This window comes from Rhopilema esculentum, chromosome 11 (assembly GCF_057945365.1).
Source record: "Rhopilema esculentum isolate cy_ngs chromosome 11, ASM5794536v1, whole genome shotgun sequence".
NCBI classification, from domain to species: Eukaryota; Metazoa; Cnidaria; class Scyphozoa; order Rhizostomeae; family Rhizostomatidae; genus Rhopilema; species Rhopilema esculentum.
Genome location: NC_142825.1, coordinates 1,024,842 through 1,044,984, shown reverse-complemented (window position 1 = coordinate 1,044,984; position 20,143 = coordinate 1,024,842). Strand labels below are relative to the sequence as shown.

Below are 20,143 nucleotides of genomic sequence, written 5' to 3'. Positions count from 1 at the left end.
AATAACATGAAAATATGAATTTATGTTTACGTTCAGCAAGGTATAGAAGTTCTGAGTTTGCATTTATGTTTTAGGAATGAGCAGAATGAAATAATTTAATCATTATACAATATCATAATTACAATTTCAGATATAAAGACATTAGCTTAAAGAGTTTCATTAAAGTAGTAATACACAATATTAACTCCTTCGTTCCAATTGTATAGCAATGATAAGTGAATTCTACAGTTTAGTTCAATATGGTTGGGTGAAAGTGAAAATTTACAAATAGTGTAGCAGACAACTTACTAAAAATTATTTAATTGAAAAATGTGTTTCCCAAGGTCACTCAAATATCTGCAGAAACAATGAGACGCGTCTAAGAAACTGGGGTGAAAATGAAAGAAAAATTATCCTGTCATCATTACAATGACATTATCTTTTGTTTAGAATGCTGCATAAAACTGTGTGCAAAGTGAACAGCCGCCGAATTATTGTTTTAAAGAAAAGCTGTCACAAATAATTCAAACAAAGGAGCAAATTTTGCAACTGTAATCTCATGAATAAAACCGACAAAAATTTATAATTTTAGAAAGGACAAATCTTTTTAATGTCATGTTCTACAATTCGGCAATACGAATAGTATTAGGGGATACTAGCGACAGAAAGTAAATAAATTTCCATAAGCGTAGAGGAATATTTTCTTCTCATATTCCATATTCAAGCAATAAAAATAATGCTTTCTTATAGTAAGAACAATTAAATTATTAGTGATACAAACATACCTTCCGACTTCTTCTCTTTTCTCCTCAAAACAATTTCAAAAGCGAAATGGCGTCAGCAAAGACCGAAACCGCGGGCCGCTGACAGGGAGACCAGAATTTGAAAAAAAGAAACCATTTCGCACGAGATGAATCTCAATGGAATTAAATGATTTACAATCCAATTATCAGCGATACCATTAAACAACTGTAGCTATATTAATCAATCCATAAAAGTCCAGTCCGATTGATAAATGTCCTCAATAAGGTCCACATACAAGTATACAGAAAATCCATAGTTAAAGGAGTCCAATTTTCTTGGTAAATAGTTAAGGCGTCGAACTCAACCGCTCAACCGCCAAATAATCCAACAATGCGGTCTTGAAAAACCCAAACGATTTCCAAACGATCCAAGTCTGAGTAACAAAGTAATTCTTGTGACAAACCAAATGCAATTAGATTAATAATGATCGCATAAGCAATAAGCATCCATCTCCCGATTTTATCACAGCCTGTGCACGACCAACTCAACTTCATCAACGGCCGCATCGAATTTCACATGCGAATTCAAACTCCAAAAGTACCTGCTGTCTGGATGGGATATTTGATCTTTATGTAAACAATCAATCAGAACAAAAGAGACATCATTCGTTGTTTGACAATTTTGAAGATAAAATATAAACAAAGACCCTTAATCGCATCAATTGAAATGAATGCCCTGTCCATTGATGTAGTTATAGGTGAAAGCAATCGATGAAGTTTTGAAAAAGAATTCTGCATAATAAACTAATTTCTTTACGCTACAGAAGAGCCAATACCACCATTCGAATCGCTTCGATGAGATCTTTCAGTTGGTGTAATTCAATTTGATGTGCAACATATATTCAATAAAATAATCCTTCAAAAGACCTGGCAATTAAAAACTATGACGTCACTATGATATCACAGTCACGCCCAATCTAGAAGGTTATCACCCAAAAAATTCCAATTGCAAAACCCTTCAAAATGAGCCTTTGGCCCCTAACATACTCCATACCATTTGAGATTTATGACAAGAATGCCTAGAAATTGCAATGTATAATGGAGGGCCGGGCCACATGGACAAAGCATTATAAAAAAATTCAAAACATCATAAAAAACATCAATTCCTGAAGTGAAACCAAAACCGTTACCACCGTTCGAATCGCTTTGGTGAGATCTTTTATTTGGTGTTATTCATTTTGATGTGCAACATGCATTGAACCAATTAATTTAAAAAAATTCCTTGAAATTCAAGACTATTCAAGACGTCACTATCACATCACAGCCCACCCAATCTAAAAAATTCCCCTTGCAAAATCCTTGCAAATGAGGCCCCTAACATACTCAAGACCGTTTGAGAGTTATGACAATAAATCCTAGAAATTGAAACACAAAATGAGGGGCCGGGCCTCTTCGACACTGCATTACAAAAAATGGAAACAGCATTCAAACATCGATTTGTAAAGTAAAACCAAAACCATTACTATCATTCGATTTGCTCCAATGATATCATTCATTTTGTGCAATGTATATTGATGTCTAACATGGGATGGGCAAATAAACCCCCATTTTTGTGAACAGTTGTAATCAGTAAAGGTCATTAAACCATTTAACTTGCATAGCTCATTGAAATTATATCTTATTCCTTTTGATATAATACGAGGTCATTGAACTTGCATGAAGCATTTAAAACAGTTCTCAATCAATGTATGACAGAAACAACAATATTGCACAAGCTCATTATAGCACGGAAGACAAAAGAACATGAATGTCCACAATTTCGTTCTAACAATAATATATCAACAGCACATAAAACCATCTTTAACTATATATACAATTTACAATAAACAACAAATTTATAAAATAAACATAAACACCTAAACAAACTAGAAAACTAAACTAAACAACGAACAAAAAATGTCAACGATGAAAAACAGGTCTGCTCCCCGCAAAAAATATGTATTTTGACCCTTTTTCAGGGCTTTTTTGTGCTTTCTTTGCTCTTTCTAAAAATTTGATTATAATTGTCATCCCTGGTCTGTAGGGAGAAGAGAAACGTTACTTAGCCGACATTAATTATGCAACAGAGACATTGAAATACAATCATTTTTTGATAAGTGCTGGACAGTAAAAAATATTATGAAACTCTAGTACTCGAAGCAAAAAAATTAAAAAAATATAAATATCGTGACTTTAACAAATGAGAGCAACGAAATTTTGTGAAATCCAAGAGCATTGCCCTACTATTATTCTGTTGCCCTAGAATTTAAGACAAAAACGAAAAAATACTTTGTTGCCTAGAACTTAAGACACATAACGGAAGCGAATCTATTGATGTGATAAAAAAGGTCACTCGTGACATCATAATTAAAAAACTTTTAAGAACAATGAGTATTGAAATTTCCAGAACATCGAGAAACTGGAGTACTCAACATCGACCTTTATTTCTCATAAATAATGAGAGTATTGTTAAGATGAAAAAGGAAATTATCTCAATAATATCACCAAAAGGTGTCTAGGTATAGAGACATAATTTGAAATCTGTGCAGATGTAGGGGCTTAATATCTTTACACGGTTTTAGTAGCTTATTATTAAATGGGCTCATAGATGAAGGGGAGCATTTCCGAACATAGATGTTTGTAAAAAAGAAACTGAGTGCTTGTTTATTGAGAATACACACTTTTTTATAAGAATAAAGTCTACAAGAATATTGAAGCTCATCAAGTCACTAAGCATGAAAATACAGTAGGGATATATTGTCATAAATACCTTATCTCCTTCAATCTTTCCCTGTCCCCATTCACCATTGTGAATGGGGATTTTCTTTTGATTTTAAAGGTCTTTGAGATTTGGCGCTTCATAGCGCCAAATTTTTTTTGGTATGGCAGCATCTAGAGAATATCCAATAAATATATCAAGATTTACAGTTCTAATCAGTCTAAATCACAAGCTTCACCCTCAAGAGCAATTTAGAATAATCATTTTGATGCATTATTAATTGATTCCAACAAAGCCTAATGGTCAAGGAGTCGGGTGGAAGAAAGTAAAATTATAACAAAATTTAATTCAACTCTAAATGCAGGTCAAGCAGAACGTCCACTTATGAAGTTCATATTAATTTTGCTGAAAAATATTTACTACCTGTGGCAATAAGAAAAGGAGCAAAGGTTTCTTACTCCTGTTAGATAATGCAAAGTCATGAGATCATACCTTCTTCCTTCCCCCGACCACAACTTCCACCTGCTGCTCCTTCCTTTTTCTTTGTTTGTCTTTTTCGACTTCCTAAAAGATATTCAAAAATTTTTAACGCAAACAGTCAACCTTTTTTAAGCTGCCTATCATCACGAAGGGTAACGATTGATAGCGTAAAATCAACATTTTTTTTAATGTGAAATAATAAAAAGGAATGCGATCATACCTTCTCTTCCCCCGCCGAGGATTCTCCGCTTTCTACCTCCTGGAAGGTAATGGAAAATTTATACGAAAAGACTATAAAAAATATTTTAAAATTATATAATCATTTCTGAGACGTAGAGAGTAACGGTTGATAGGGTAAAATTATTGTTGTCAAAGTCAGAAAATAATGTTTAAAATCACTATTTTATTATTCATGCTAGGCAGTTGAAAAAAGTGAAATAAAAATCATAGCAGAATGGCGCTTGACTGTGCCAATCTGTTGCTGGTATGGTAGGTTCTATATTACGCTAAATGAAGATATTAAAATGTGCAATTCTAATCTGTCTTAAACAAAATTCAATGAAATTCCAAAGCAATGGGGTGGAAAAAGTGAAATTTAAGCAAAGTTGAGAAGTTGTGAGATTCACACTAGCATTGCTAAGGGAAACATGCCTCTCCGTTGATTAATTAAAAAAACAAAAATTTTCATAGTCAAGACTAAGGATATTATAAAACATGAGATCATACATCCCTCTCCTCCAGAACACTTCTGCAGCTTTGTTCTGTATCCATTTTCTGAAAGATAAATGACAATTTACACCACCAAACTTTAGAGAAGTTTATGTACTCATTCCTTTAATTGACACGTAACTTAACGTTAATGTGAAACATTTTGACTGCCTATCATGGGAAGAAGATGAAACGGGGAAAATGTACATATTGTCAAGTTCAGTAGATATCAGAATTTTTTTCAGGATGCCAAAAATCAATATTCTATTTAATAGCCATTGCTACTTTTAGGTGCCTAATTGCCGGCGGGTCAGAATAAACAGGAGGGGACGGATTTTATGTTCAAAATTAATTGGCGAGGGGGGGGTTCCAATTACCGGAGAGGTCTAAATTATGAAGTTACATTCACTGAACACTCAAAGTGCACTTAAAATCAGAAAATCAGGACACTTATTTCACTATTATATAGCTATTATTTATCATCAACAATATTTAGCCTACGCTACGTTTATTTCACTACAGTAATTAACACAAAGTGCCAAAATCAATTGGACAAATTTTCAATAATTAATTAGCAGATGGGGGGACGGCAATTAGGCACCTAATAGTAGGCAGTTATACTATTTTTTCATAAAAATAATTTTCTAGGAGCACGAGCCTTAAAACCAGTAAAAATTTAGAAACCAATTAAAAGAAATATGAAGAGGCTGAGCCAACCCCTTTCATCTCTAAAACGATAGATTTTGCAGTTCAGGGTTACGTTGGCGATTCATTTCCAAATATGTTTGCAAACGAAGAATAATAGACACTATCTTTGTAGGCAAACGAGGCGTGAACACCTGCACCTGCCTGGAAGGCAATAGCTAGCAATACCACTGCTTACACGCCAATAGTAATTTAAGAACAAATCAAGATCAATCCAGCCTCACAACAATTAAAGAAAGCCTGCCTTAATTTCAATTTATCTGGAGTTAAATTCTTGCATGGTCATTATCAGCATAATCAAAATTGAAAGGTTTGTTTGCACTTTTTCCAACATGTAATGCATCTCACTTTTACTTATTCTAAGATTACTGGCTCAGCTCAGAACAAAAAGTAAACGTACTCACCTAGCGTGTTCAAAGTCTCCTTTGGCGGGAATAATTTCCAATTTAGTTTTTAAAGCAGATAAATCACATGATCAATCCACGATAGAGCAGGGACATGAAAGAGAACCGCATATCTCATGGGAAATGGCAATATATTTTAGTGATACAAAAAAATTACACTAAGAAAAAATTAAACGCCAACTTTGCAAATCATAATATCATGATTAATGAAAACAAAAAAAACCGGGTTCTCTATACATTAATAATGATCAGAAAAGAAGCAAATAATGATGTCATGATTAATGAAAACAACAAAACGGGGAAATCGAGTGCCTAGTGTAGAAACAAAGACCCTCGATCGATCCAAAAAATTTCCTTTCAAATCAACAACAATATAACAAACTGTGAACCGATGAAGGTTGTAATCCCTGCACGCTACAGGAAAACCAATACAACCATTCAAATCGTGTTCTGAACGTAGAAGTGGCGTAAAATCAATTGTGTTAGTATTTTTAAATTCTGTTTTTTGCTTTTGATTTCAAATGAACAACAAAAGTTTCGATTTGATAGAAGATTAAGAAATGATGATGTGATGTCATAACCACTTTAAGCAACTATGCTAGTAAGATCTTCTTAAAGCTTTGTGCAGATCAAGGAATGGCTTAAAAATAACACAGCCTATCTTTAATCATAGGGAAAAGCGCTTATAAGGAAAATGGTATCTAAGACCAATAAACTTTGCATTTTGAAGTTTGGCTACATGCATATTCAAAAAAGATTGACCAATTTTTTTAACAGTGAAGCCATAGAGACAGTTGTATTCTTCATCATTTCGTTTTGTGGAAAGAAAGTCTAGAATGTTGGTTATCTTTTGAACTCCATAAGTGAAGAAACATATTTCTGTTCTGAAGAAACATATAAAGAAGACAAGATTGTTCCAAGATTTTGTTAAGACTTTGACAAGATTCACAAATTCACAAAAGCACTCTAGAAGCTCACGATAATTCTCCTTATTTAAACTTCTGGTGGATTAATCATGGCCCCTGAATGACAACCCCTGTTTCGCTAAATACAAGGCAGTCTCTGAGATAATACTTAACACATAGTCAATAGAAGAGAGGACTGGTCTGGAAACCTATTCTTCCAAACTATTGTTTAGAATGATAACTTGAATCGAGTGGATAACTTGATCACGTGTCCTAAGTAGAGGCACACTCGACGATGATGGTGGACAACAACAGTGGTTTATATGATTTTGTCCTTGATTTTCTGGGTAGCAACTATTTACCCCTAAAAGCAGAAGAAAGCGTTTCCATTGACGAGGTATTGCGTTTCCATTGATGAACTATATCCTTTTGATATAATACGAGTTCATTGAACTTGCATGAACCATTGAAAACAGTTCTTAATCAATGTATGACAGAAAGAACAATATTGCACAAGCTCATTATAGCACAGAAGACAAAAGAACATGAATGTCCACAATTTCGTTCTAACAATAATTTATCAACAACAACTAAAACCATCTTTAACTATATATACAATTTACAATAAACAACAAATTTATAAAATAAACATAAACACGTCAACAAACTAGAAAACTAAACTAAACAACGAACAAAAAATGTCAACGATGAAAAACTGGTCTGCTCCCTGCACAGAAGATGTATCTTGCCCCTTTTTCGGGGCTTTTTTGTGCTTTCTTTGCTGTTAATTTGACAATGATTGTCATCCCTGGTCTGTAGGGAGAAGAGAAACGTTACTTAGCCGACATTAATTATGCAACAGAGACATTGAAATACAATCATTTTTTGATAAGTGCTGGACAGTAAAAAATATTATGAAACTCTAGTACTCGAAGCAAAAAAATTAAGAGAATATAAAATCGTGACTTTAACAACTGAGAGCAACGAAATTTTGTGAAATCCAAGAGCATTGCCGTACTATTATTCTGTTGCCCTAGAACTTAAGACAAAAACGAAGCCCCATAACGGGAGCGAATCTATTGATGTGATAAAAAAGGTCACTCATGACATCATTATTAAGAAACTTTTAAGAACAATGAGTATTGAAATTTCCAGAACATCAAAAATCTGGAGTACTCAACATCGACCTTTATTTCTCATAAATAATGAGTGTATTGTTAAGATTAAAAACGAAATTCTCTCAATAATATCATCAAAAAGGTGTATAGGCATAGAGACATAATTTGAAATCTGTGCAGATGTAGGGGCTTAATATCTTTAAACGGTTTTAGTAGCTTATTATTAAATGGGCTCATAGATGAAGGGGAGACATACTTTAGATAAAAAAACTTATAGTCAGAGTTCTACCTTGTTTCTTTCCTAACGGCTATTGCATGTTGCCCTGCTGAAGCAAAACTCTATAATGTAGCGTAAAGATATACAGTAAAGGTGGTTGCTGACTTGCTTGTTACTATTATGGATTTCTGTTTTTTAGTGATGATAGTAATAAAAAGCCTTTTTACAAAGCCTATAGATTCATTGCAATTAGCTGTTAAGATCAAAGTCATTTTTGATGTACTGGATATGCATGTCATGGTGAGCTTTTTTCCATTCTCTTACTATTTCATCAAGTTTTAATGCCTATATAAAAAGGATGGGGAATTTTTTATACTCATTTTAAAATTTCATTATTTGAACTATTAACAAACACAACAACTATGAACATCTTTAAATATATATATATATATACAATTTACAAATTAAACTTAACAAAATATCAAAGATCTTTAAAATGAATAAAATAACAAACTATAATTTTTAAGTGAACAACAAACTAAACTACCTACTTATAATGATAAATAAAAAGTTTACTGTTGCTAGAAAAGTTGTAAGAGGCCCCGGGTGTCTCACCGGGTTTCTCAATTTTTTTTTCTTGTCTCCTCTCTTTTCTTTAAAAATTTTATTATTATCCTCATTCCTGGTCTGCAGAGAGAAGAGAAACGTTATTACTGAGCTGCCACTTATGAGATGCAACAAAGATATTGAAACATTGTAAGATGAAAAATGAAGCGCTCTCAATAATATAACCAACAAAGTGTGTGTGCATGGAGACATAATTTGGAATCTGTTCAGATCAAGGGGCTCAGTCTCTTATCACGCTTTTCTTAGCTTATTATTACATGGGCTCATAGATGAAGGGGAGCATTTCCGAACATCGATGTCTATAAAACAAAACTGAAGGCTGGTTTATTGAGAATACACACATTTTTATAAGAATAAAGTCTATAGGAATATTGAGGCTCATAAAGTCTATAAGAATATTGAGGCTCGAAATTGCTAAAATTTAAGAATAATGCCAGGCTCAACCTCCATCAAGACTGAAACTTTTCCTTTATCTGGATATGAGTAGGATCTATTTGTGTAATTATATTTTGCATTTTAACATCACCTTTTTGTTGTTCTGTTTGTTCTTGCTACATTCATGATGAAGCAACACATCAGAAAGATTTCATGTTTTTCATGTTGATCCTAAGGCGAATTTAGACCTTGTGTTGAGCAAGAACAATTTAGAAATAATCTAAGGCTCAAAATCGAAACTTTTTAAGAATATTGAGTCACAACAAAAAATTAGGTATTCTTATCAAAAAAGTGTGTAGAGCCATTTTCAGCAGAGCTTTAACGAGAGAGGAAATAGCGGTTGTACGAGATTAGAGGGAGGGGGGAGCGGTGTCACTAAGCATGAAAATACAGTATTGATATATTGTCATAAATACCTTATTTCATTAATGCGCTTTCTTTTCCCATTCAACATCATGAATGGGGTTTTCCTTGATAAATGGAATGATTGGCTTATCAGGCGCTTCATTGCACCCAATTTTCTTTGGCATAGCAGCATCTACAAAACATCCAATGAATATATTAAAACTGACAGTTCTAATCAGTCTAAAACACCAGCTTCAACCTGAAAGTAAAGTAAAATTAAGTAAAATTATAACAAAATTTAACTCAACTCTAAATGCAGGTCAAGCAGAACGTCCACTTATGAAGTTCATATTATTTTTGCTGAAGAATATTTACTACCTGTGGCAGTAAGAAAATGAGCAAAGGTTTCTTACTCCTGTTAGATAATGCAAAGTGATGAGATCATACCTTCTTCTTGCCCCCAACGACAACTTCCACTTGCTCTCTTTTCTTTTTTTTTCACTTCCTAAAAGATATTCCAAAATTTGTAACGCAAACAGTCAACCATTTTAAGCTGCCTATCATCACGAAGGGTAACGGTTGATAGGGTACAATTATTGTTGTCAAACTGACTAAATATCAAAACTGTTAAATGAAAAAATTAAAATCTTTTAATTTGCTAGTATAGTAGCACTGAAGATATTGAAATCTACTATTCAAAATCGTCTTGAAGACAACTTAAACCCTAAGTTCAATTTAGAATGATCAAATTTGATGCCATAATCATTGAGTGCAACAGAGCGTAATGTTCAAAGAATATGGTGATAAGAAGTGAAATTGCAAACAAAGTAAAGTCCAGCATAAAATTAACTCAAGCAGTACATCCAGTTACGACTGACATACATTCTAGCCTGACTAAGAAGGATATTAACAAAATGAACAATTTGATTTTTTTTCATGCAAAATAGTACACAGGATTGCGAACATACCTTCTCTTTCTCTCCACAACTTTTTCGTTTTCAACCACCTGGAAGTAAGGGAAAATTTATACCAAAAGACTATAAAAAATATTTTGAAAATATATAATTATTTCTGAGACGTAGAGAGTAACGGTTGATAGGGTAAAATTATTGTTGTCAAACTGACTAAATATAAAAAAAAACAGAAAACGATGCTTCAAATCACTGTTTTATTATTATTCATGCTAGGCAATTGAGAAAATTAATTTAACAATCATAGCAAAATGGCGCTTGACTGTGCCAATCTGTTGCTAGTATGGTAGGCTCTATATTACGCTAAATGAAGATATTAAAATGTGCAATTCTAATCCGTCTTAAACAAAATCCAAACCCAAATATCAATTTAGAATAATCATTTTTCATATACTATCAATTGATTGCAACAAAGTGAAGTGTCCAAGCAATGGGGTGGAAAAAGTGAAATTTAAGCAAAGTTGAGAAGTTGTGAGATTCACACTAGCATTGCTAAGGGAAACATGCCTCTCCGTTGATTAATTAAAAAAACAAAAATTTTCATAGTCAAGACTAAGGATATTATAAAACATGAGATCATACATCCATCTCCTCCACAACACTTCTGCAGCTTTGTTCTGTATCCATTTTCTGAAAGATAAATGACAATTTACACCACCAAACTTTAGAGAAGTTTATATACTCATTCCTTTAATTGACACGTAACTTAACGTTAATGTGAAACATTTTGGCTGCCTATCATGGGAAGAAGATGAAACGGGGAAAATGTACATATTGTCAAGTTCAGTAGATATCAGAATTTTTTTCAGGATGCCAAAAATCAATATTCTATTTAATAGCCATTGCTACTTTTAGGTGCCTAATTGCCGGCGGGTCAGAATAAACGGGAGGGGACGGATTTTATGTTCAAAATCAATTGGCGAGGGGGGGGGGTTCCAATTACCGGAGGGGTCTAAATTATGAAGTTACATTCACTGAACACTCAAAGTGCACTTAAAATCAGGACACTTATTTCACTATTATATAGCTATTATTTATCATCAACAATATTTAGCCTACGCTACGTTTATTTCACTACAGTAATTAACACAAAGTGCCAAAATCAATTGGACAAATTTTCAATAATTAATTAGCGGATGGGGGGACGGCAATTAGGCACCTAATAGTAGGCAGTTATACTATTTTTTCATAAAAATAATTTTCTAGGAGCACGAGCCTTAAAACCAGTAAAAAGTTAGAAACCAATTAAAAGAAATATGAAGAGGCTGAGCCAACCCCTTTCATCTCTAAAACGATAGATTTTGCGGTTCAGGGTTACGTTGGCGATTCATTTCCAAATATGTTTGCAAACGAAGAATAATAGACACTATCTTTGTAGGCAAACGAGGCGTGAACACCTGCACCTGCTTGGAAGGCAATAGCTAGCAATACCACTGTATACACGCCAATAGTAATTTAAGAACAAATCAAGATCAATCCAGCCTCACAACAATTAAAGAAAGCCTGCCTTAATTTCAATTTATCTGGAGTTAAATTCTTGCATGGTCATTATCAGCATAATCAAAATTGAAAGGTTTGTTTGCACTTTTTCCAACATGTAATGCATCTCACTTTTACTTATTCTAAGATTACTGGCTCAGCTCAGAACAAAAAGTAAACGTACTCACCTAGCGTGTTCAAAGTCTCCTTTGGCGGGAATAATTTCCAATTTAGTTTTTAAAGCAGATAAATCACATGATCAATCCACGATAGAGCAGGGACATGAAAGAGAACCGCATATCTCATGGGAAATGGCAATATATTTTAGTGATACAAACAAATTACACTAACAATAAATTAAACAAATTTTGCAACAACTCAACATTTTAAAAATCACTATAGTTAAAGTCATTGATAATCTGGATCTATTGACGAAAGAAATAACAGTACGGCAAAAAGAGCAATAATAGATCTATGAATGTTTATTAGGAAATCAGCCTTCTTTAAACGTATGTGATAAAGGGCTGCTCACAGGGAAACCACTAACTAATGCAAAAACATAATCAATTTCCAACCAGATAAATCTCAACGCAATCAAATGATTGACAGTACAAATAGATACCATTAAACAACAATATATTTATCAATCCATGATTGATTAGTATGATTAATGCACTTATTATGTCTGCGAATAGCTGTAGAACACGTAGCGAAAACACCACATAGGCCAAACAGTATCCCGTTGACATTTCTGGATTGATCCTGAAATGAAAAGAAGCTAATCATAATATCATGATTAATGAAAACAAAAAAACGGGGTTCTCTATACATTAATAATGATCAGAAAAGAAGCAAATAATGATGTCATTCTTATTGAAAACAACAAAACGGGGAAATCAAGTGCCTAGTGTAGAAACAAAGACCCTTGATCGATCGAAAAAATGTCCTTTCAAATCAACAACAATATAACAAACTGTGAACCGATGAAGTTTGTAATCCCTGCACGCTACAGGAAAACCAATACAACCATTCAAATCGTGTTGTTCAATAAAAATCTGAACGTAGAAGTGGCGTAAAATCAATTGTGTTAGTATTTTTAAATTCTGTTTTTTGCTTTTGATTTCAAATGAACAAAAGTTTCGATTTGATAGAAGATTAAGAAATGATGATGTCATGTCATGACCACTTTAAGCAACTATACTAGTAAGATCTTCTTAAAGCTTTGTGCAGATCAAGGTATGGCTTAAAAATAACACAGCCCATCTTTAATCAAAGGGAAAAGCGCTTATAAGGAAAATGGTAGCTAAGGCCAATAAACTTTGCATTTTGAAGTTTGGCTACATGCATATTCAAAAAAGATTGATCAATTTCTTCAACAGTGAAGCCATAGAGAAGTCTAAAATGTTGGTTATCTTTTGAACTCCATAAGTGAAGAAACATATTTCTGTTCTGAAGAAGCATATAAAGAAGACGAGATTGTTCCAAGATTTTGTTTAAGACTTTGACAAGATAACAAATAAAAAGCTATTCTATTAATACACTGGCTTTATTAAGGGTTGCATCATTCCAGGCTTGGGGATTTTCAAGAATAGAAGCCAACCATTCTAAAATCTCTTTGTATTTGTTGGCTAGAACAGAAACAGTACGGAAATTATAATACTGCCTTGTTTCCCCTGGCTATGGAATTTCAACTCCATGTGAATGAGAAAGATCTTTCCTTTTTAACTTTAACTTTTCTTACCAAATTTAGACTGGTGAGATCACTGAATGCACTGACATTTGCAAAAAAACCTTGACAGCAGGAATGGCTGAGTCTGACTGGCACAAAACAAGCCTATGAGCAGCACAGTGAAAGAAAAATGCATAAGGGTACTCTTCCTTAACTGAAGTCTCAATCCCTTCAATGTGTCCAGACATAACAGAAGCTGCATCATTTGTCTGCATAATGAGTTTCTTTTGAATTGAAGATCTGTATTTCTTGACTATATATTTGATGATTGCAGTGATAGCAGGTGCAGTTCTGTCAGAACGGACATTTTAAAATTTTAAAAATCTTTATACAACATCTCCTTTTTTGTGAAGGCTTATAATTGACTCATTTGCTCCTTAGTAGAAATATCAGTTGTTCATCAACCCAAATACTTCATCAACTATTGACTCGATAAGATCATTCAGGATATCTGCAAAAACTCCAGCATTACTCCAGCATTACTCCGCATTCAAATTCTCCTAATCTGCCATGCTGGTGTCACTGAAAAACGGAATAGAATTCACAAAAGCATTCTAGAAGCTCACGATAATTCTCCTTATTTAAACTTCTGGTGGATTAATCATGGCCCCTGAATGACAACCCCCTGTTTTGCTAAATACAAGACAGTCTCTGAGATAATACTTAACACATAGTCAATAGAAGGGAAGACTGGTCGGGAAACCTATTCTTCCAAACTATTGTTTAGAAAGATAACTTGAAATGAGCGGATTACTTGATCGTGTGACCTAAGTAGGTGCACACTCGACGATGATGGCGGACAAAAACAGTGGTTTATATGATTTTGTCCTTGATTTTCTGGGTAGCAACTATTTACCCCTAAAAGAAGAAGAAAGCGTTTCCATTGATGAGGTATTGCGTTTCCATTGATGAACTTATATCATTTTGATATAATACGAGTTGGTTGAACTTACATGAACCATTGAAAACAGTTCTTAATCAATGTATGACAGAAAAAACAATATTGCACAAGCTGATTATAGCACAGAAGACGAAAGAACATGAATTTCCACAATTTCGTTCTAACAATAATATATCAACAACAACTAAAACCATTTTTAACTATATATACAATTTTTCAATATACAAAAAATCTATAAAAAAAACATAAACACCTAAACAAACTAGAAAACTAAACTAAAAAACGAACAAAAAATGTCAACGATGAAAAACAGGTCTGCTCCCCGCATAAATTATGTATTTTGCCCCTTTTTTGGGGCTTTTTTGTGCTTTCTTTGTTGTTGTTACTATAAACTTGACAATGATTGTCATCCCTGGTCTGTAGGGAGAAGAGAAACGTTACTTAGCCGACACTAAGTATGCAACGAAGACATTGAAATACACTCACTTTTTGATAAGTGCTGGACAGTTAAAAATATTATGAAACTCTAGTACTCGAAGCAAAAAAATTAAGGAAATATAAAATCGTGACTTTAACAACTGAGAGCAACGAAATTTTGTGAAATCCAAGGAAATTGCCCTACTATTATTCTGTTGCCCTAGAACTTAAGACAAAAACGAGAAAATACTTTGTTGCCTAGAACTTAAGAGACATAACGGAAGCGAATCTATTGATGTGATAAAAAAGGTCACTCCTGACATCATATTTAAGAAACTTTTAAGAACAATGAGTATTGAAATTTCCAGAACATCAAGAAACTGGAGTACTCAACATCGACCTTTATTTCTCATAAATAATGAGTGTATTGTTAAGATGAAAAACGAAATTCTCTCAATAATATCACCAAAAAGGTGTATAGGCATAGAGACATAATTTGAAATCTATGCAGATGTAGGGGCTTAATATCTTTACACGGTTTTAGTAGCTTATTATTAAATGGGCTCATAGATGAAAGGGAGTATTTCCGAACATAGATGTTTGTAAAAAAGAAACTGAATGCTTGTTTATTGAGAATACACACTTTTTTATAAGAATAAAGTCTATAAAAATATTGAAGCTCATAAAGTCACTAAGCATGAAAATACAGTAGGGATATATTGTCATAAATACCTTATCATAAATATCTCTTTCAATCTTTTCATACCTTATCTCTTTCAATCTTTTCCTGTCCCCATTCACCATTATGAATGGGGATTTTCTTTTGATTTCAAACTGCTTTGCAATTTGGCGCTTCATTGCGATTTTTCAAGCTTCACCCTCAAGAGCAATTTAGAATAATCATTTTGATGCATTATTAATTGATTCCAACAAAGCCTAATGGTCAAGGAGTCGGGTGGAAGAAAGTAAAATTATAACAAAATTTAATTCAACTCTAAATGCAGGTCAAGCAGAACGTCCACTTATGAAGTTCATATTAATTTTGCTGAAAAATATTTACTACCTGTGGCAATAAGAAAAGGAGCAAAGGTTTCTTACTCCTGTTAGATAATGCAAAGTCATGAGATCATACCTTCTTCCTTCCCCCGACCACAACTTCCACCTGCTGCTCCTTCCTTTTTCTTTGTTTGTCTTTTTCGACTTCCTAAAAGATATTCAAAAATTTTTAACGCAAACAGTCAACCTTTTTTAAGCTGCCTATCATCACGAAGGGTAACGATTGATAGCGTAAAATCAACATTTTTTTTAATGTGAAATAATAAAAAGGAATGCGATCATACCTTCTCTTCCCCCGCCGAGGATTCTCCGCTTTCTACCTCCTGGAAGGTAATGGAAAATTTATACGAAAAGACTATAAAAAATATTTTAAAATTATATAATCATTTCTGAGACGTAGAGAGTAACGGTTGATAGGGTAAAATTATTGTTGTCAAAGTCAGAAAATAATGTTTAAAATCACTATTTTATTATTCATGCTAGGCAGTTGAAAAAAGTGAAATAAAAATCATAGCAGAATGGCGCTTGACTGTGCCAATCTGTTGCTGGTATGGTAGGTTCTATATTACGCTAAATGAAGATATTAAAATGTGCAATTCTAATCTGTCTTAAACAAAATTCAATGAAATTCCAAAGCAATGGGGTGGAAAAAGTGAAATTTAAGCAAAGTTGAGAAGTTGTGAGATTCACACTAGCATTGCTAAGGGAAACATGCCTCTCCGTTGATTAATTAAAAAAACAAAAATTTTCATAGTCAAGACTAAGGATATTATAAAACATGAGATCATACATCCCTCTCCTCCAGAACACTTCTGCAGCTTTGTTCTGTATCCATTTTCTGAAAGATAAATGACAATTTACACCACCAAACTTTAGAGAAGTTTATATACTCATTCCTTTAATTGACACGTAACTTAACGTTAATGTGAAACATTTTGACTGCCTATCATGGGAAGAAGATGAAACGGGGAAAATGTACATATTGTCAAGTTCAGTAGATATCAGAATTTTTTTCAGGATGCCAAAAATCAATATTCTATTTAATAGCCATTGCTACTTTTAGGTGCCTAATTGCTGGCGGGTCAGAATAAACGGGAGGGGACGGATTTTATGTTCAAAATCAATTGGCGAGGGGGGTGGTGTTCCAATTACCGGAGGGGTCTAAATTATGAAGTTACATTCACTGAACACTCAAAGTGCACTTAAAATCAGAAAATCAGGACACTTATTTCACTATTATATAGCTATTATTTATCATCAACAATATTTAGCATATGCTACGCTTATTTCACTACAGTAATTAACACAAAGTGCCAAAATCAATTGGACAAATTTTCAATAATTAATTAGCGGATGGGGGGACGGCAATTAGGCACCTAATAGTAGGCAGTTATACTATTTTATTCATAAGAATATTTTCCAAGAGCACGAGCCTTAAAACCAGTAAAAATTTAGAAACCAATTAAAAGAAATATGAAGAGGCTGAGCCAACCCCTTTCATCTCTAAAACGATAGATTTTGCAGTTCAGGGTTACGTTGGCGATTCATTTCCAAATATGTTTGCAAACGAAGAATAATAGACACTATCTTTGTAGGCAAACGAGGCGTGAACACCTGCACCTGCCTGGAAGGCAATAGCTAGCAATACCACTGCTTACACGCCAATAGTAATTTAAGAACAAATCAAGATCAATCCAGCCTCACAACAATTAAAGAAAGCCTGCCTTAATTTCAATTTATCTGGAGTTAAATTCTTGCATGGTCATTATCAGCATAATCAAAATTGAAAGGTTTGTTTGCACTTTTTCCAACATGTAATGCATCTCACTTTTACTTATTCTAAGATTACTGGCTCAGCTCAGAACAAAAAGTAAACGTACTCACCTAGCGTGTTCAAAGTCTCCTTTGGCGGGAATAATTTCCAATTTAGTTTTTAAAGCAGATAAATCACATGATCAATCCACGATAGAGCAGGGACATGAAAGAGAACCGCATATCTCATGGGAAATGGCAATATATTTTAGTGATACAAAAAAATTACACTAAGAAAAAATTAAACGCCAACTTTGCAACAACTCAACATTTTAAAATTTACTATAGTTACAGTCATTGATAATATGGATCTATTGACGAAAGAAATAACAGTACGGCGAAAAGAGCAATAATAGATCTATGAATGTTTATTAGGAAATCAGCCTTCTTTAAACGTATGTGAAAAAGGGCTGCTCACAGGGAAACCACTAACTAATGCAAAAACATAATCAATTTCCAACCAGATAAATCTCAACGCAATCAAATGATTGACAGTACAAATAGATACCATTAAACAACAATATATTTATCAATCCATTATTGATTAGTATGATTAATGCACTTATTATGTCTGCGAATAGCTGTAGAACACGTAGCGAAAACACCACATAGGCCAAACAGTATCCCGTTGACATTTCTGGATTGATCCTGAAATGAAAAGAAGCAAATCATAATATCATGATTAATGAAAACAAAAAAAACCGGGTTCTCTATACATTAATAATGATCAGAAAAGAAGCAAATAATGATGTCATGATTAATGAAAACAACAAAACGGGGAAATCGAGTGCCTAGTGTAGAAACAAAGACCCTCGATCGATCCAAAAAATTTCCTTTCAAATCAACAACAATATAACAAACTGTGAACCGATGAAGGTTGTAATCCCTGCACGCTACAGGAAAACCAATACAACCATTCAAATCGTGTTCTGAACGTAGAAGTGGCGTAAAATCAATTGTGTTAGTATTTTTAAATTCTGTTTTTTGCTTTTGATTTCAAATGAACAACAAAAGTTTCGATTTGATAGAAGATTAAGAAATGATGATGTGATGTCATAACCACTTTAAGCAACTATGCTAGTAAGATCTTCTTAAAGCTTTGTGCAGATCAAGGAATGGCTTAAAAATAACACAGCCTATCTTTAATCATAGGGAAAAGCGCTTATAAGGTAAATGGTATCTAAGACCAATAAACTTTGCATTTTGAAGTTTGGCTACATGCATATTCAAAAAAGATTGACCAATTTTTTTAACAGTGAAGCCATAGAGACAGTTGTATTCTTCATCATTTCGTTTTGTGGAAAGAAAGTCTAGAATGTTGGTTATCTTTTGAACTCCATAAGTGAAGAAACATATTTCTGTTCTGAAGAAACATATAAAGAAGACAAGATTGTTCCAAGATTTTGTTAAGACTTTGACAAGATTCACAAATTCACAAAAGCACTCTAGAAGCTCACGATAATTCTCCTTATTTAAACTTCTGGTGGATTAATCATGGCCCCTGAATGACAACCCCTGTTTCGCTAAATACAAGACAGTCTCTGAGATAATACTTAACACATAGTCAATAGAAGAGAGGACTGGTCTGGAAACCTATTCTTCCAAACTATTGTTTAGAATGATAACTTGAATCGAGTGGATAACTTGATCACGTGTCCTAAGTAGAGGCACACTCGACGATGATGGTGGACAACAACAGTGGTTTATATGATTTTGTCCTTGATTTTCTGGGTAGCAACTATTTACCCCTAAAAGCAGAAGAAAGCGTTTCCATTGACGAGGTATTGCGTTTCCATTGATGAACTATATCCTTTTGATATAATACGAGTTCATTGAACTTGCATGAACCATTGAAAACAGTTCTTAATCAATGTATGACAGAAAGAACAATATTGCACAAGCTCATTATAGCACAGAAGACAAAAGAACATGAATGTCCACAATTTCGTTCTAACAATAATTTATCAACAACAACTAAAACCATCTTTAACTATATATACAATTTACAATAAACAACAAATTTATAAAATAAACATAAACACGTCAACAAACTAGAAAACTAAACTAAACAACGAACAAAAAATGTCAACGATGAAAAACTGGTCTGCTCCCTGCACAGAAGATGTATCTTGCCCCTTTTTCGGGGCTTTTTTGTGCTTTCTTTGCTGTTAATTTGACAATGATTGTCATCCCTGGTCTGTAGGGAGAAGAGAAACGTTACTTAGCCGACATTAATTATGCAACAGAGACATTGAAATACAATCATTTTTTGATAAGTGCTGGACAGTAAAAAATATTATGAAACTCTAGTACTCGAAGCAAAAAAATTAAGAGAATATAAAATCGTGACTTTA

General features: G+C 33.5%; 1 protein-coding gene across 1 annotated transcript; it reads right to left on the bottom strand.

The window, feature by feature from the left end:
• Window positions 1-2,135: 2,135 nt before the first annotated feature.
• LOC135684100 (uncharacterized) lies at window positions 2,136-17,101 on the bottom strand. The gene is made up of 8 exons (XM_089111537.1): window positions 16,768-17,101; window positions 16,262-16,300; window positions 16,054-16,125; window positions 10,978-11,025; window positions 4,181-4,219; window positions 3,973-4,044; window positions 3,532-3,653; window positions 2,136-2,799 (listed from the first exon to the last, which is right to left on the bottom strand). Exons 1-8 carry the CDS (start codon window positions 16,810-16,812, stop codon window positions 2,682-2,684), a joined length of 555 nt encoding a protein of 184 aa, XP_088967663.1. The 5' UTR covers window positions 16,813-17,101; the 3' UTR covers window positions 2,136-2,681.
• Window positions 17,102-20,143: the final 3,042 nt, after the last annotated feature.

Excerpts from the sequence above, each read along its gene's own strand:
- LOC135684100 (XM_089111537.1), bottom strand. The coding sequence starts at position 16,812 with ATGGATACAGAACAAAGCTGCAGAAGTGTTCTGGAGGAGAGGGAT. Across the intron at positions 11,026-16,053 it reads TGGTCGGGGGAAGGAAGAAG|AAAATGGATACAGAACAAAG; the intron begins GTATGATCTCAT and ends TTTATCTTTCAG. Across the intron at positions 3,654-3,972 it reads TGGTCGGGGGAAGGAAGAAG|ATGCTGCCATACCAAAAAAA; the intron begins GTATGATCTCAT and ends GATATTCTCTAG.